A 12,935-nucleotide genomic window follows, 5' to 3' on the forward strand; every position below is an offset into this window, starting at 1 on the left:
TGTGTGTGTGTGTGTGTGTGTGTGTGTGTGTGTGTGTGTGTGTGTGTTCAGAGGTATTTTTCTTTTTGAGCCCCCAGGGATTAGTTATGGGGCTCCACTTTGAGGACCCAAACTCATCGCAATTAGCTCCCAAAGGCCCCACCTCTCAACACCCAGTTAACATTCAGCACACAGTGAGGACTCCATTTTAGCACAGGAACCTCTGAAAGACACACTCAGCCTCATCCAGACAGAAACAGGGCAACCGCTTGTTGGCGGCCTTTGCCAGTGGAACTGTCCTTTGCTGTTCTAGGTGTGTGCGAGGCCCGGGGAGCCTGGTTCACGTTCTTCCTCTGAGAGCTTCATTGCTGGACTGTCCATCCCTGCCCCCTTTCATTCGTCACTGCTCCCTTCCCGGCATGCCTTGTTCGTTTTGGAGCTGTCTGCCCATCTGTCGCGACCCTCCTTCTTTTGAGAAGGGGCCTAGCTTGTGCAGCTAGGAGGCCCAGCCTAAAAACTGCTGCTGAGAACGCACTTGAGAAGTTATAAAATAATGCTTTTTACAAAATTATTGTTTAGGGTACGGGCAGGGCTATGGAAAGGAGAGAGTATTGTAGAAATGATGTCATAGAAACCTTAATTCCCCTTTGGGCCTTTTTCTTCGGATCCATAAGCTGGTCTGGTAGGCCAGGTGTTGTGGTTTTAAAATATGTGTACATACGTATAAATAAGTGGTTTGGTGATAAATCGTGTGCTTCTAGTGACATAAACCTAGGTAAGCCTATGATATTTTAAAACCTAGTCAAGATTTTTAAAAATGGAATCTTTAGGGCTCACCTCTCAGCAAAGTCTCAACTGATTTGTTTGTGTTTGTGTGTGTGCTTCTTTCTACAGCACAAGCCCAAAATAAATAATGTCGTTGGGAACTTCACCTACGTCCTTAGAGACTTGCTTCCGAAGACAAACTATTGTGTATCTGTTTATTTTGAAGTTTCAGGACAGAACGCCACAATAAAGTCTCCCTTAAAATGCACCCTCCTTCAGCCTGGCCAGGAATCAGGTATGGCTAGGTTTTTAAAGTTTGCACTTTTATTTTGATGGAAAACCTTTTGAAAGAGGGAAAAAAATCTCAAGTTCTAGTGTGCTAAATGTACTTCTTCCAATAAATGCACGTCACAGAGCTGTTCCTACTGGTCTGTCTAATGTCTCATCCTGCCGTAAGAATAGTCGGTGTCTGCCTGAGAAGGTCGGACCCTGCAGCACTTTCATCCAAGGAAATCTGGGTTAAATATAGCACTCTATGCCCCTTGGCCATTGTTTGTGCCAAGTGCTGGAAGACTGGAAGTTGCTTGAAAGTCCTGGCATTAAAAGCCTGGGAAGATGCAGGTTGGAAACTGTGGCCGTGGGCATGAGTCCTAAAAATAGTGGTTCTTCGTGTATAGGAAGGGGGCCTTGTCAGCAGAGAGGAGGTGGCACTGGTGAGGGCAGAAAGCCTTCCTGTTACAGAGACACTGGAACAGCCGATACTGTGACTCCAGCCTTTTTCTGAGGAACCATGAGGCCAGGACAAGGGAGCACTGGCAAGGGAGCATGGGGTGTGGGTCTCTACTCCAGCCCTCGGGAGAAAAGGCAGGGTCATCATAAGTTTGAGGCTGTGTAGTGAGTTTTGAGCCAGCCTGGGTGACATAGCAAAGCACCACCTCAGATAAGCGAAGCAGACAGGAGGGCAGCAGAATTTAGGCATCTCCCTATTTCTCAGACAGTCACCACTAGCTCTTCAGCTGTGCCACTAAGAGAAAAAGGCTTCAAAAAATTCCCTTCAAAGATGGCTTTCTAAAAATCTCAGCGCCAAAGACAGGCTCCTAAACATTGTCATTCACCAGAGTAAAATTAAGTTTGGATTTGCAAGGAAATGAAGAGATAATTCAAACTATAACTATCCTCCACAGATGGGCTCATGATTTGAGCTCTTGCCCTCCAGCCAATGGTGGCGCCATTTTGGGTCTTTCTGATCTTTGGGAAGTCGGACCTAACTGAGTGAAGGAGTTCACTGGGAATGGGACTAGCCTCTGAAGGACATACCACCCCTGGCCCTGCTGTGCACACGCTCCCTGCTTCCTTGTCCACCATTTGAACAGCTTTCAGAACACACTCCAGCCACCAGGCTGCGCTCCTCCCCCCTGCCTTCCCTGTCAGGACGGACACTCTCTGAAACTATGAGCCAAAGCAAATGCTGTCACTTTAAATTTCTTCTGTTAGGCAGTCTGCCACATGTTGCCAGGGTAACTATTAAAAATGACTTGGGGGGGTTCAGAAGCTGCACTAAGTAGGGCTTGGCACCAAGGGGTCCCTGATGGCAGTGCGACCTTCATGGTCTAGTGTCTCTCAAAGCCTAAACATGCACAAACTTAAAGGAAAAGCCAAAGGCCAGCCTTAGCTTAGGTTGGGTTGCTGTCTCTGTGGGGTACAACTCTTACAGAACTGTTAACATAAGCCCCAAACAGATCGGCCCCTTCATGTCTGACGCCAGATCTCTTAGCTCCAAGTAGCCAGTCCTTCAGCTCATCTCCAACCCGTTACTTGGAGTCAGAGCAGACCGGGCAGGATGAGGGTCTGTTTCCACAAGACATCCCTCCGCTTCAGATGCTAGCCAAAAGTTTAAGGTCTTCAGCCTACATGGACTCCTGTCCAGGTTGGCTACAAAATCAAAAACTCCAAAAATTCCTGTCAGGTCCAATGATTGGATGATGTGTTTCACAGAACTCGGGCACTTCTGTGACTGTTTAGGATAAAGGTGAAGATGATGTCAGCTGCATCCCCTCCCAAGAACGTCGGTATGTCCACCATCCTGGAGGAGCAGCAAGTCCCCATGTCCAGGGACTACCCGGCACTAGCCAAGTCTTTGGTCACGGCAGGAGACTTAATGTCCTAAAGTCAGGAGGGCCAGACTAGAAGGCAGTGCATGTCCGTGCTCAGCCCTCATTGCGAAGCTGTCTTGCTTCTCCCTTAGAGACCCAGCTACCATGGCTGCCCTAGTCCTTTTCTGCTGCTATAATGGAAATGCCCCAAGTGGATAGCTTTATATATAAAAAGAGAGATTTCTTTCTCCTAGACCTGGAGGCTGGAAACTGAAATGAGGAGCCCTCCATCACATTGTGGGATATCTCACAGGTCGCAGAGGGGAGGTGGCAGGCTGTTTTGGGCCAAGGCCACATTCACAGTATCTTCCCCGTTCCTGTCATGACAGCATTACTCTGTGCATAAGGGCAGCACCTGGTGACCCAAGCACGTCCTTCGCAAGGCACCACCCAGCCCCTTCTCAGTGGGTGCTCTGTGCAGGAGGCGCCTTCAGCCTTAGCAGACCCCACTGCTGCTCATTACAAACAGCAGAACACACTGCTTCAGTCAGGGAACTTCATGAGAGTTGAGGCCCTGTGCCTAGAACCAGGAAGGCAGGGAGAGGGGTGTGTGTGGGGGGGGTGTATTTGAACAAATACATACATGTATGTAAAACATCACGATCCCATATACAGGTAAAACTCTCACAAGCAATAATACTTCAAGTTAGAGTCAATGAGATGGCTCACTGGGCAAGGTGCTTGCTGAGAAGACTGGTCCACAGAGCAGGGGCAGAGAGTGAACTTGGAAGGTTCACCTGTAACCTCCGCATGCATGCTGAGGCGCGCGCACACAGGAGTAAAGGTGGTAAAAATAAACTCAAGTTAGTAAAGTGACAGAGGAAGGTTACTGTGACCCCAAGTTGCTGAGCAAGCAGCTGGCCATTCTCTGGAGGGTGATGTACTTCCCCCAAGCCCATGCTCTACCTGCTAAGACATGGCCTTCGCAATAGCATCGTGAGTTTATCCCACCATTATCCAGTGTTAACACATCATTGACATATCACTGGCCTCCCTTCTTCCGTCTTTAATTGAGACAGTTAAAGGGCAGGAAACTGCAAGTATCCAAATGGTTGTGGTTTTCTTATCAGGCCCTCAGGAATCAAGCAGATTCAGGTACTATGACCCCCTTACTATTCAGCTGCCAACTGAGCTACCCTTAACCAGTAAAACCAAAGCTCTGGAGGATGCAGTATGATGGACAGCTGAGACCAGTACTGACTTAGGGCAACAGGCACAGGAGAGTTTCAGCCCAGAGAGATGGGGAGACAAAAACCCCTTGCTACTCCCCAAACTCATCAGTTTGCTCTTAGTAAACCCTGAGGGGAATTTATTCCTTGGATAAATGCAGCAGTGAAGAAGATGGAGAAATCTCTGCCTGTGTGGGACTCTACTGCAGTAGGAGACAGAGTAGCAAGATTAAAAGATAAAAATGCAGTGACAGGAAGAACCAAGGGAGAAAAGAAAGCAAAGAGTGTAGGTGAGGAAGTATCTGGGGAGGGAGGGTGGGTCACCATTTTAAACATGGCCATCTTTCTCTTGCAGTTCCAATCTAATTGTTATTTATGTGGAGGTGGGGAAACCTCTGAAGAAGGAGGGTGAGAGAGCAAGTGTGAGCCAGCAAAGGAAAAACAAAAAAACAAAGAACTAGTGGGTGTTCTTGGTGTGGGCACCAATCCCAGGCCCTTCTCAGGGACCTGTCACACCCTCAGTCATAATTGCCCTGGATGGTGTGACCTCCAGGTGCGAGCAACTTTGCCTCAGCCGAGGTCGAGTCCCAGCAACTCACATTTCGGGGTTGATACGCACCAAAGCACCCCAGCTCGCCGAGGGAAAAGGGATGAGCGTGGGATGGGTACTTCCTGAATGAGGCCCAGAGGAGGTGTGGTGGACAGAATGATGGCCATGTAAAGATATGTGTGTCTTGACCCTAGATCTGTCAGCATGCCATCTCCTGTGGCCAAAGAAGCTTGGTGGCTCCTAATAAATTCAGAATGGAAGCAGATTGTCCCGGCCGCCCCTGTGAGCCTCCCAGGAGCCCAAGGAAAGGAGGCAGGGGACAGTGACAATGGGAGCACAGGTCAGACGCTGAGAGACTGGGAGCTGCCGAGCAGCTGGCTCTGAGGATGAAGGAGGGTCTCCGGCACAGAAAAAGGCATGGAGACCAATCTCTGATGCCATCCTGCCAACAGCCTGATCTTTATCCCAGTGAAACTCACTTTGGACGCCCAAACGTCAGAACTGTGAGCCAATCTGAGCTGAGCTGGGGTTTGCTGCCTTGCTTCTGTAGGCAAGAACATCACAGGAGCCAAGCAAATAGGTCTCACAGATATAGCAGAGAGGGAATTCCGTTTGCTGGGTTCTGACTAAGGAAGGCCCGGAAGCAGCACTTACCTGGTGTGGTTTTCAGGAAAGAAGTGAGAAAAGGAGGTTCCGTACTGGTTTAGGTCAAAGAAGATGGAATCTAGATGAGGTAGGGCTTTAACAGCCAGGAGGAGGGATGGGGACGCTGGTGGCACTTGAGCAGATCTGACTGAGAAGGTAAGAGGAACACAAGTAACACAGGAACACAAAGTGGGGGATCCAGGTGACACCCTGCCAGGCACCGCAGCCATCCCAGCGGTTCTCACCCAGGGGGACTTGCTGGAAAGAAAGCTCTCCTATGGAGAACAACCAGCTTATAAAACACTATCCCTGCCGCCCGGGGTTTCATAAGAAATGCAAGGCGCATCTGAGGCCAAGATTTGAAGCCACCAATCTGGTTTCCCCTTCCCCAAATAACCTATAACCCCTCTTCTAGGAAGATGATCTACAATGATAACATTCACAAATAATCAGCCACAATCCTAGAGGTTGTATTTTAAGTTACAACTAAGCTAAAACCAAACACAAAATCTTCAAGTCATAAAGACCTCTGGCCCTGACGGCAATTGTCGCCGTCTGAGAAGCATTGCTCTAGCTTGCTGACGCAATTTGAAAAATGTGCTTTGTAGCGCATGTGCTGAGCCTTCCCCACACTGCCCCGTTTAGTCTAGAAACTTGGGTAGATCCATGCGTCACTGGGAGTCGGCATCCCCGTAGCCTCAGCCGGGGTCATGTGGGTTTGCCTCTCCCTTCTTAGGAAGTGTGTGAAGACTGTGCTTCTGAGAGCTGTGCCTCTGAGCCTACACCTGGTTCCTGGCCTTTCACAGATGGGAGGATCCACACCATTTGCTCTTCATGGGCAGGAGACTTGGGTTCCAAAATTAGCGCCACTGCCAGTGCTGGGGTCTTTCTGAGCTAGCCCTTTGTTCCTTCGCCTTTCCAAAGGCTTCAGTATGTGAGTCACTTTTAGTCCCTTTTGCTGTCCTGTCTGTTTTTCCCCGAAGCGCTGGGTATGGGGCTCATACTAACGTAGAACTTTTTAGCAATTTAAGAGAGCTTTGCCCACAGCGACTCACTGCATCTCTGCCCAGCCGGACCTGGGGAAGCAGCTAGTTTCCCCACAGGTAGAACTCCAAAAGGAAGCTTGACGAGAGGTTTACAGAAGTTCCTGGAAGGCAAGGGTGGGGTTTGGTAAGCCATGCCTCAGGATGGCCCCATCTGCTTTCCAGACTGGCTGTCTGTCTGAAGGACCCCCCCCCCCAGCTGTGCCTGCCGTGGGCTTTCTACTTCTGTCCAGTTTTGATTGTTAAAATTTAAAAAGCCACAGACAGCTAGCAGCTACTCTATTGCAATTATAGAACATAAAGGTTTTTTTTTTTTTACTTTGAAAACCTAAATATATTTTGTTTAAAATATATGCGCTTCAATTAGCTTCCATCCTTTGGTATTTAGTGATTTTTTTCACACTTTTGCTCCCTCTCATTAGCTTCTGACACCACTGAGTGTGCCCCACCCGTGACCGTGTACTGCATTTCTTTTGAATTAAGTCATTTATGTTTTCATCAACAGGCTCGTCAGAATCCGCCACTGTAGGAATAATTACTGGGTGCTTGATAGTGATGGTTTTCATAAGCACCATCACAATACTGAAACGGATTGGTTATATATGCTTAAAAAACAATTTCCCCAATGCCTTGGTATGTAGTTTTTCTATCTTTATTTTATTTTAACTTAATAATTTTTTGTTACAGACATATGTTTGCAGGAAAGAATCTCATTTTTCAAAAGCATCAGTTATCCTGGATGTTCTAGATTCTTTGTCATCCTTCCAAGTCCCAAATGTATTTGGCATTTTATACTTTCTCTCTGCGTATTCTCTCTCCCATGAGCTTTCCCTCCCCTCCTTTCCCCTCTGTGGTAGGTATTTGTTCATGTATGCATGATGGGGAAGTCATATGGTGACTTCGGGTGTCTTTCTTAATGGCTCCCAGGCTTAAATTCTTATTTAAGTTTTTTAACTCAGTCTTTGATATTTTCCTACAGTATCTTTTATCAAGTTCTTTCCTGGATCTAAGCCCCTCCCAGACCCTTCCCCTCCTTATCCACTCAACTTCATATTCTTTCTCCCTCTAAAGAAACTAAACAAAAAAACTTAGCTAACATTTATTTATCTGTGACTGGGGAGGAAGCACCTCCCCATGGTGTTCTTGGAAGTTGGAGGACAACTCTAAGGAGGAGTCAGCTCTCTGCTCTGCCCATCAAGACCGAGCTCAGTTGGTCAGTCTTGCTGTCAGTCGCTTTTACCTGCCAGCCATTTTGCCAGCCCTTCCCACTTTAAACTTTGGTGTTTTGTTTTTTAACGTGAATAAAACATGTTTTCTTTTTGTTAAAATTATTTTATTTTTTTCTATTCAACTTCACATATCTTCTCAAAAATATAGCTAATGATTGCTTTTTTAAAACTCGTTTTTAATTTTTGAGGTTATAATATAATTACATCATTTCTCCTTTCCCTTCCTTCCTCCAAATCCTACAATATACTTCCCCTTACTCCCTTTAAAACTCATGGACTCTTTTTTCACTAATTATTACATCTATGCATATATACACACATATACATATATAGTCCTAAATACATTGAGGACACCTGTTCAGTGTTTATATAATGTTTTTTTTTTTTTTTTTTTTATGTGTTTTTTTCAGAGCTGACCATTTGGTATTGGATAACCAATTGGTGTGCTCTTCCCGGGGAGATTTATTTTTCCCACTCTTAACTCCCAGCGTTTCTTAGTTGTCTGTAGTTCGTAGTGAACGGTTGAAGCCTCCTGGCCTTTCCTAGTCTACATTTGCACGTCTGTTATTCCTGTCTTGTTCAACTCACATTTAGGCGATAATGTTGGTGAGACTTTATGGGTGCAGCTTCTGACATTCCCAGGAGACAACCTCACAGTAAACCCCCTGTTCCTCTGGCTCTTACAGTCTTTCCACACCCTCTTCTGCAAAGTTCCCTGAGCCTTAAAGGGAGGTTTTGTTTCCCCTTATCTTCTTAGGTCTCTCACTGAACTAGGAGGCCAGCAGTTTAGTGAGGCTGGCTGACCCGTGCACGTGGCCGGGCTCTACCTGTCTGTCCCATGTCTCCCATGCACGGGGATGAGGACTGAGGGCGTGATTACACATACAGTGGGCGCCTCCTGCCGGAGCCTCCTCCGCCCTCTACCTGTTATGGTTAATGATCATGGAATTACATTATTATCAAGACACTGTTTTTTCCCAGCTGTAGGGCATTTGGATCGATTTTCTTCTCTCTCTCTCTCTCTCTCTCTCTCTCTCTCATTCCAGTTAGGAATAGTACAGTGGAAATTTTTATGTAGGTCATCTCTTTGTTTTAGATTACGTCAATGGACCACATAAACACAGCAGATTTGTCTTATAAAATGTCCTAACAAGCTAATTTGCCATGCTCTGTTCACGGTCCTGTACATGATGGCTTCTCACAGCGTTTTCATATGTTCCTTTCATTAGTCACAAAGACAGCCCTTTGCGTACCTTTCTTCTGTGTGTCTGCTTAGAGCTCAGAGCCCGTACGGAGTCTGAGTATTGGGCCTTTGTCTTTCTAAACTACATGTGTTTTGACTCAACTGCCTCTGCCAACCATGTATCTTTTTTTACTCCACTCTCCACCCTTTACATTGCTTTCTCATGCAGTAGCTCGTCTGCCTTGTTCTGTTCTCCCCGAAGCCTTGAATCAACCGCCCTCCACAGCCAAGAGGGCTTTACTCACCTCGGTCCAGCGTCACCTTGGGTCTGTCTACTAATTCTCTGTTTAAAACCTGTTGCTCTCCATTTAAGCAAACCCTCCGGAAGCAGGAAGCTGGCACTGTAGGTCTAGTGTGTTTGTGGGTGCACTGTAACCAGAGCTCAGTTTGAGCTCAGGGGCTTGAATGTGCTAGTAAAGTGTTCAGATGGTAAAGTTCCTGTTGTGCGTTTCCAAATGCCTGCTGACTCTACTGAATGACGGTGTGTTCCAAGTGTTGGTGCATGGAGCAGGGCAGACAAAAACCCTGCCCGTGGGACTTAGTTTAAAGAGTAGGGCAGACCGTAATAATTTATAGCTGATACTACCATAATAATTTATAGCTGATACTACTAAGCTCAAAACTGTACATTACTCTAGAGCTAAATTTCAGTTTCAGTCATCTCAACACAGCGAGTGCAGGGCCAGCCAGGGCTGCACGATGAGACCATCTCAGAGAAAAAAAAATCAGAAGGTTTGGCAAGGTCATTGCACACTTAAATTGTCTGTGTTTAGTTAGAAAATAAGGGTGAAGCTGTTTCCAGCCTCCGGAAGAGCATACAGAAACCACCTGTGGAAAACTCACTGAATTTTGCCCAGCTCGAACAACCGTGTAACTTATGCCCAGACCAAGAAAGCAGACACAGCAGCTCTCCCAGAACCCTCTCTCTTGCCACCTTCCAAGGCACCGATTCTCATCAAGACTGGTCTAGATTACTAGTGGCACAGATTATTTTCCTGTTTCTTTTTTAAGTATTTATGGAATGGAAGATCATTTTCAATAACCTCCAAACCCATGCAATTACAGGAGTAGCGACTTCTTTTTTTTTTTTTTTTTTTTTTTTTTTTTTTTAGTTTAAGGAATAAATCTAATGAACTTACTGAAAAGGGGAACAAAAACCCTGTCAGCACTAAAGTCCAGGAACACGGGCACTTGCATGAAAGCCAATTGAGAGGCGGTGGCCGAGCAGACTGGCCGGGGAAGGGCGGCCATGGCAGTGGCACCGTGCCGGAGAACCTTGTGGGATCCCGCTCTGCCTCACGCCACACACAGCTAGCCGCAGGATAAGCCTGCAGGCTGGGCATGGAGTCCAGGGACATGGGGTGTGCTGAGCACGCAAAAGGCCCCGAGTTCAATACCCAGCACATACGCACATGCACGCGAGCACTACCGAGCGAGAGGGAAAAGCAAGCAGAGCGCTTGTGAGGGCAAGGAGACACAGAGAACGGTTTGCATCCACAGACTTCATCCAGCTGTGGAGAGGGTGTCTGTGTGGACTTTGTCTTGGCAGTATTCCCCAAGCAGCGCAGTGTCTCGCTTACACAGAGTTCGTACTGTACTGAGTGTGCCAAGCAGTTGAGGCGATTGAAGGCATACGTGAGGATGACAGAGCGACATGCCAGATGCTGTGACATTTTATTCAGGGGACCCTAGCATCCTTCAGTTTGGAGGGTCCTATTATGAAACACAGGGGCAGTGCCCAGCAACCAGCAAGTGCTACACAACCGTCAACTTTTGTGATTACACACGGATGTTATTACACATGGATGCAATTATACATGGATGTAATTATACATGGATGTAATTATACATGGATGTAGGTGTCACTCACTTCACACTGAATACTGTGGTTTGCTTTGCTTTGGTTTGTTAAAGAGTTAATACAAGTGAAAGACTTTCTCTCTCCCCCTCCCTCATGCCCTTCCTCCTTCTCTCCCTCCTTCTCTCTCTAGAAGTTCCGTCACTTTTTAGCATGGATAGTCCCTGAACTGCCACCGTCAGAAGCAGTGAGCACATTGGAGATCATTCCCTCCAACAAGAAGAAGAAACTGTGGAATTACGATTACGGAGATGAAAGTGACAGTGATGACGAAGAAGTTCCCAAAGCAAGGGCCACTGGTTACACCATGCACGGACTGATGGTCAAGCTTCCGTCACAGGCCTCTGACTCCCCAGACCAGCCCCCAGAACCCCAGCCTGAAGAAGATTCAGGGACTGAGGAATCCTACAAGGCTGGGGCGGGGGCTGGAGCTGAGCTGGAACTGCCCACAGAGGCTGAGGTGGGGCCGGGCCTCAGGCCTTCAGAAGACCCGAGTGGCCCCGATGAGAGGACAGAGAGTGTGCCTCCGGACTCCTTCCCCGAGGATGATGGCAGCTGCACAGACGGGCCTGAGGACAAAGTTACCTTCAACGTGAACTTAAACTCTGTGTTTTTGAGAGCTCTCCACGGCGACTCTGAAGATACCTCAGAGCTGCTCTCTCTCACAGAAGATACCATCATCCTAGATGAGGTTCTCCCCAGGTCAGAGTCAGACCTCTTGATGGCTGCGGCGGACAGGACACAGCAGCCCCAGCCCAGCCTTTCTTCCCAGGACCTATGGACGGAAGATGGGTCTTCTGAAAGAACTGACACTTCGGATTCCGATGCTGACCTAGGAGATGGCTACATTATGAGATAACCCGATAGTGGTCCATTGACTGGAGCGGAGCGCCCACCCACGAGGTTCTCCTGGCAGCCTGGATACCTGGTGGTCTGCGGTGTCTCTGAGGGAGGAACAAGAGAACTGTAGAGCCCCTCTGGCCCTTGCTGATGGCCTTCTCTGTGCAGATCCCTGGTCTGGGCAGTGGCATTGTTTACATAGGTCATGAGCACGCCTGCCCACCCCCTCTCCACAAACGCACTAAGGGCGGATCTGTGTTATGTTCCCAGGGAACAGTGTGGTTTTCAGAGGCAGCGAAGGCCTCCTATCCCTGCGTTATTCCTAGGAAATTATTAAATTGGGGAAGAGAAAGGGCAGAAAGGCATGCCAAGCTCGAGGGGAGAGAGGAGACGTATGCACAGAAGGAGCCAGCAAGGTTTGAGCCTCCGGTGTCTGGGCCCTTCTCAGATGTCACGGTCTGTCTCCTCCACACTGAGGTCATTCACAGCCACCCACAAAACCTTCTACAGCCATATGAATAATTCTAGGATCCATCAAAGCACTCAGAGAGAAAGGAAATGCGGCTTGGTAGAGGGTGGGGAGAACAATCTCATTGCCATATTTTAAGGTTTAGAAAAAGGGGGGAAAGAGCAAAAGCGAGCATTTCAGGGACTTCAGAATATATAGGGGTCCACGTCTTAGAGCCAATTCACTATTTTTAAAGTGCTTGTGTGTCGACCTCATATTCTCTACATGGGCTTACAGCTGCTGTGCGTCTGAGAACAGAAACCAAAAGGGAAGTTCTCAAATGAGCTTGGGAGCTGGACAGTTGATTGCTAACAGGAGCCTTTGGGAGCCTTATTTTTATCTTTTTTAGACACGGACCAAGTAATCTCCATCATCATAGAGGCCCAGAAAGAGGGGGATAAAGACGCACACCCTGGACGCCTTCCATGAAGGGTATAGGACCCTCTCATCTCCTCTCACCCAAAAGCCAGTTTCTCACACCTTCCTTCCATTCCAAGAGGAACTGCTACACGGGTCCTCACTCAAAGGCTTCCAGTGGACTGCCTCTGTAACTCCTCTAAGGCAATTCAGAAGAAGCCCATGTCAGGCAGACCTAATAAAAATCCCACAGGAAGATCCTATACCCATAAACCCGTTCTCTGCCCTCTGAGCCCATCCATCATCTGTAGAGACTCATTCATTGGTAATACCCTTTTTTTTTAAGCTTTGCATAATTGCTAGGAGTTGGCTTTTTAATGCGCGCACTTACATTTTTTAAATTTTGTATGTTTGAAGATCGTCAGAGAGTAATACAAAAATACTTTTTTATATAAGCCTGTGGTGGTCTTTTTGAGTCGTTTCTCCCTAGAATGTTTCTCACAAAAATGTATTTGTGGTTCTGCTGGCATTTCAAGGTTGTACTAGCTTTTTCTAAATCTGCTATGGCTTGCCGGGATGGTGTTCCCCCATCCACC

The 12,935-nt window shown here is 47.4% G+C and overlaps 1 protein-coding gene across 1 annotated transcript in view; it reads left to right on the plus strand.

The window, feature by feature from the left end:
* The window catches only part of Ifnar2 (interferon alpha and beta receptor subunit 2), a 32,155-nt gene extending 19,358 nt beyond the window's left edge, over positions 1-12,797 (plus strand). Inside the window, exons 7-9 of the mRNA XM_055614859.1 lie at positions 874-1,039; positions 6,810-6,937; positions 10,768-12,797. Coding sequence (XP_055470834.1) covers positions 874-1,039; positions 6,810-6,937; positions 10,768-11,493 — 1,020 coding nt within the window. The 3' untranslated portion in view covers positions 11,494-12,797. The remainder of the gene's footprint in view (positions 1-873; positions 1,040-6,809; positions 6,938-10,767) is intronic.
* Positions 12,798-12,935: the final 138 nt, after the last annotated feature.

The sequence above is a fragment of the Psammomys obesus genome, unplaced genomic scaffold (genome assembly GCF_907164565.1).
Source record: "Psammomys obesus unplaced genomic scaffold, mPsaObe1.curated_primary_1811, whole genome shotgun sequence".
NCBI lineage: Eukaryota > Metazoa > Chordata > Mammalia > Rodentia > Muridae > Psammomys > Psammomys obesus.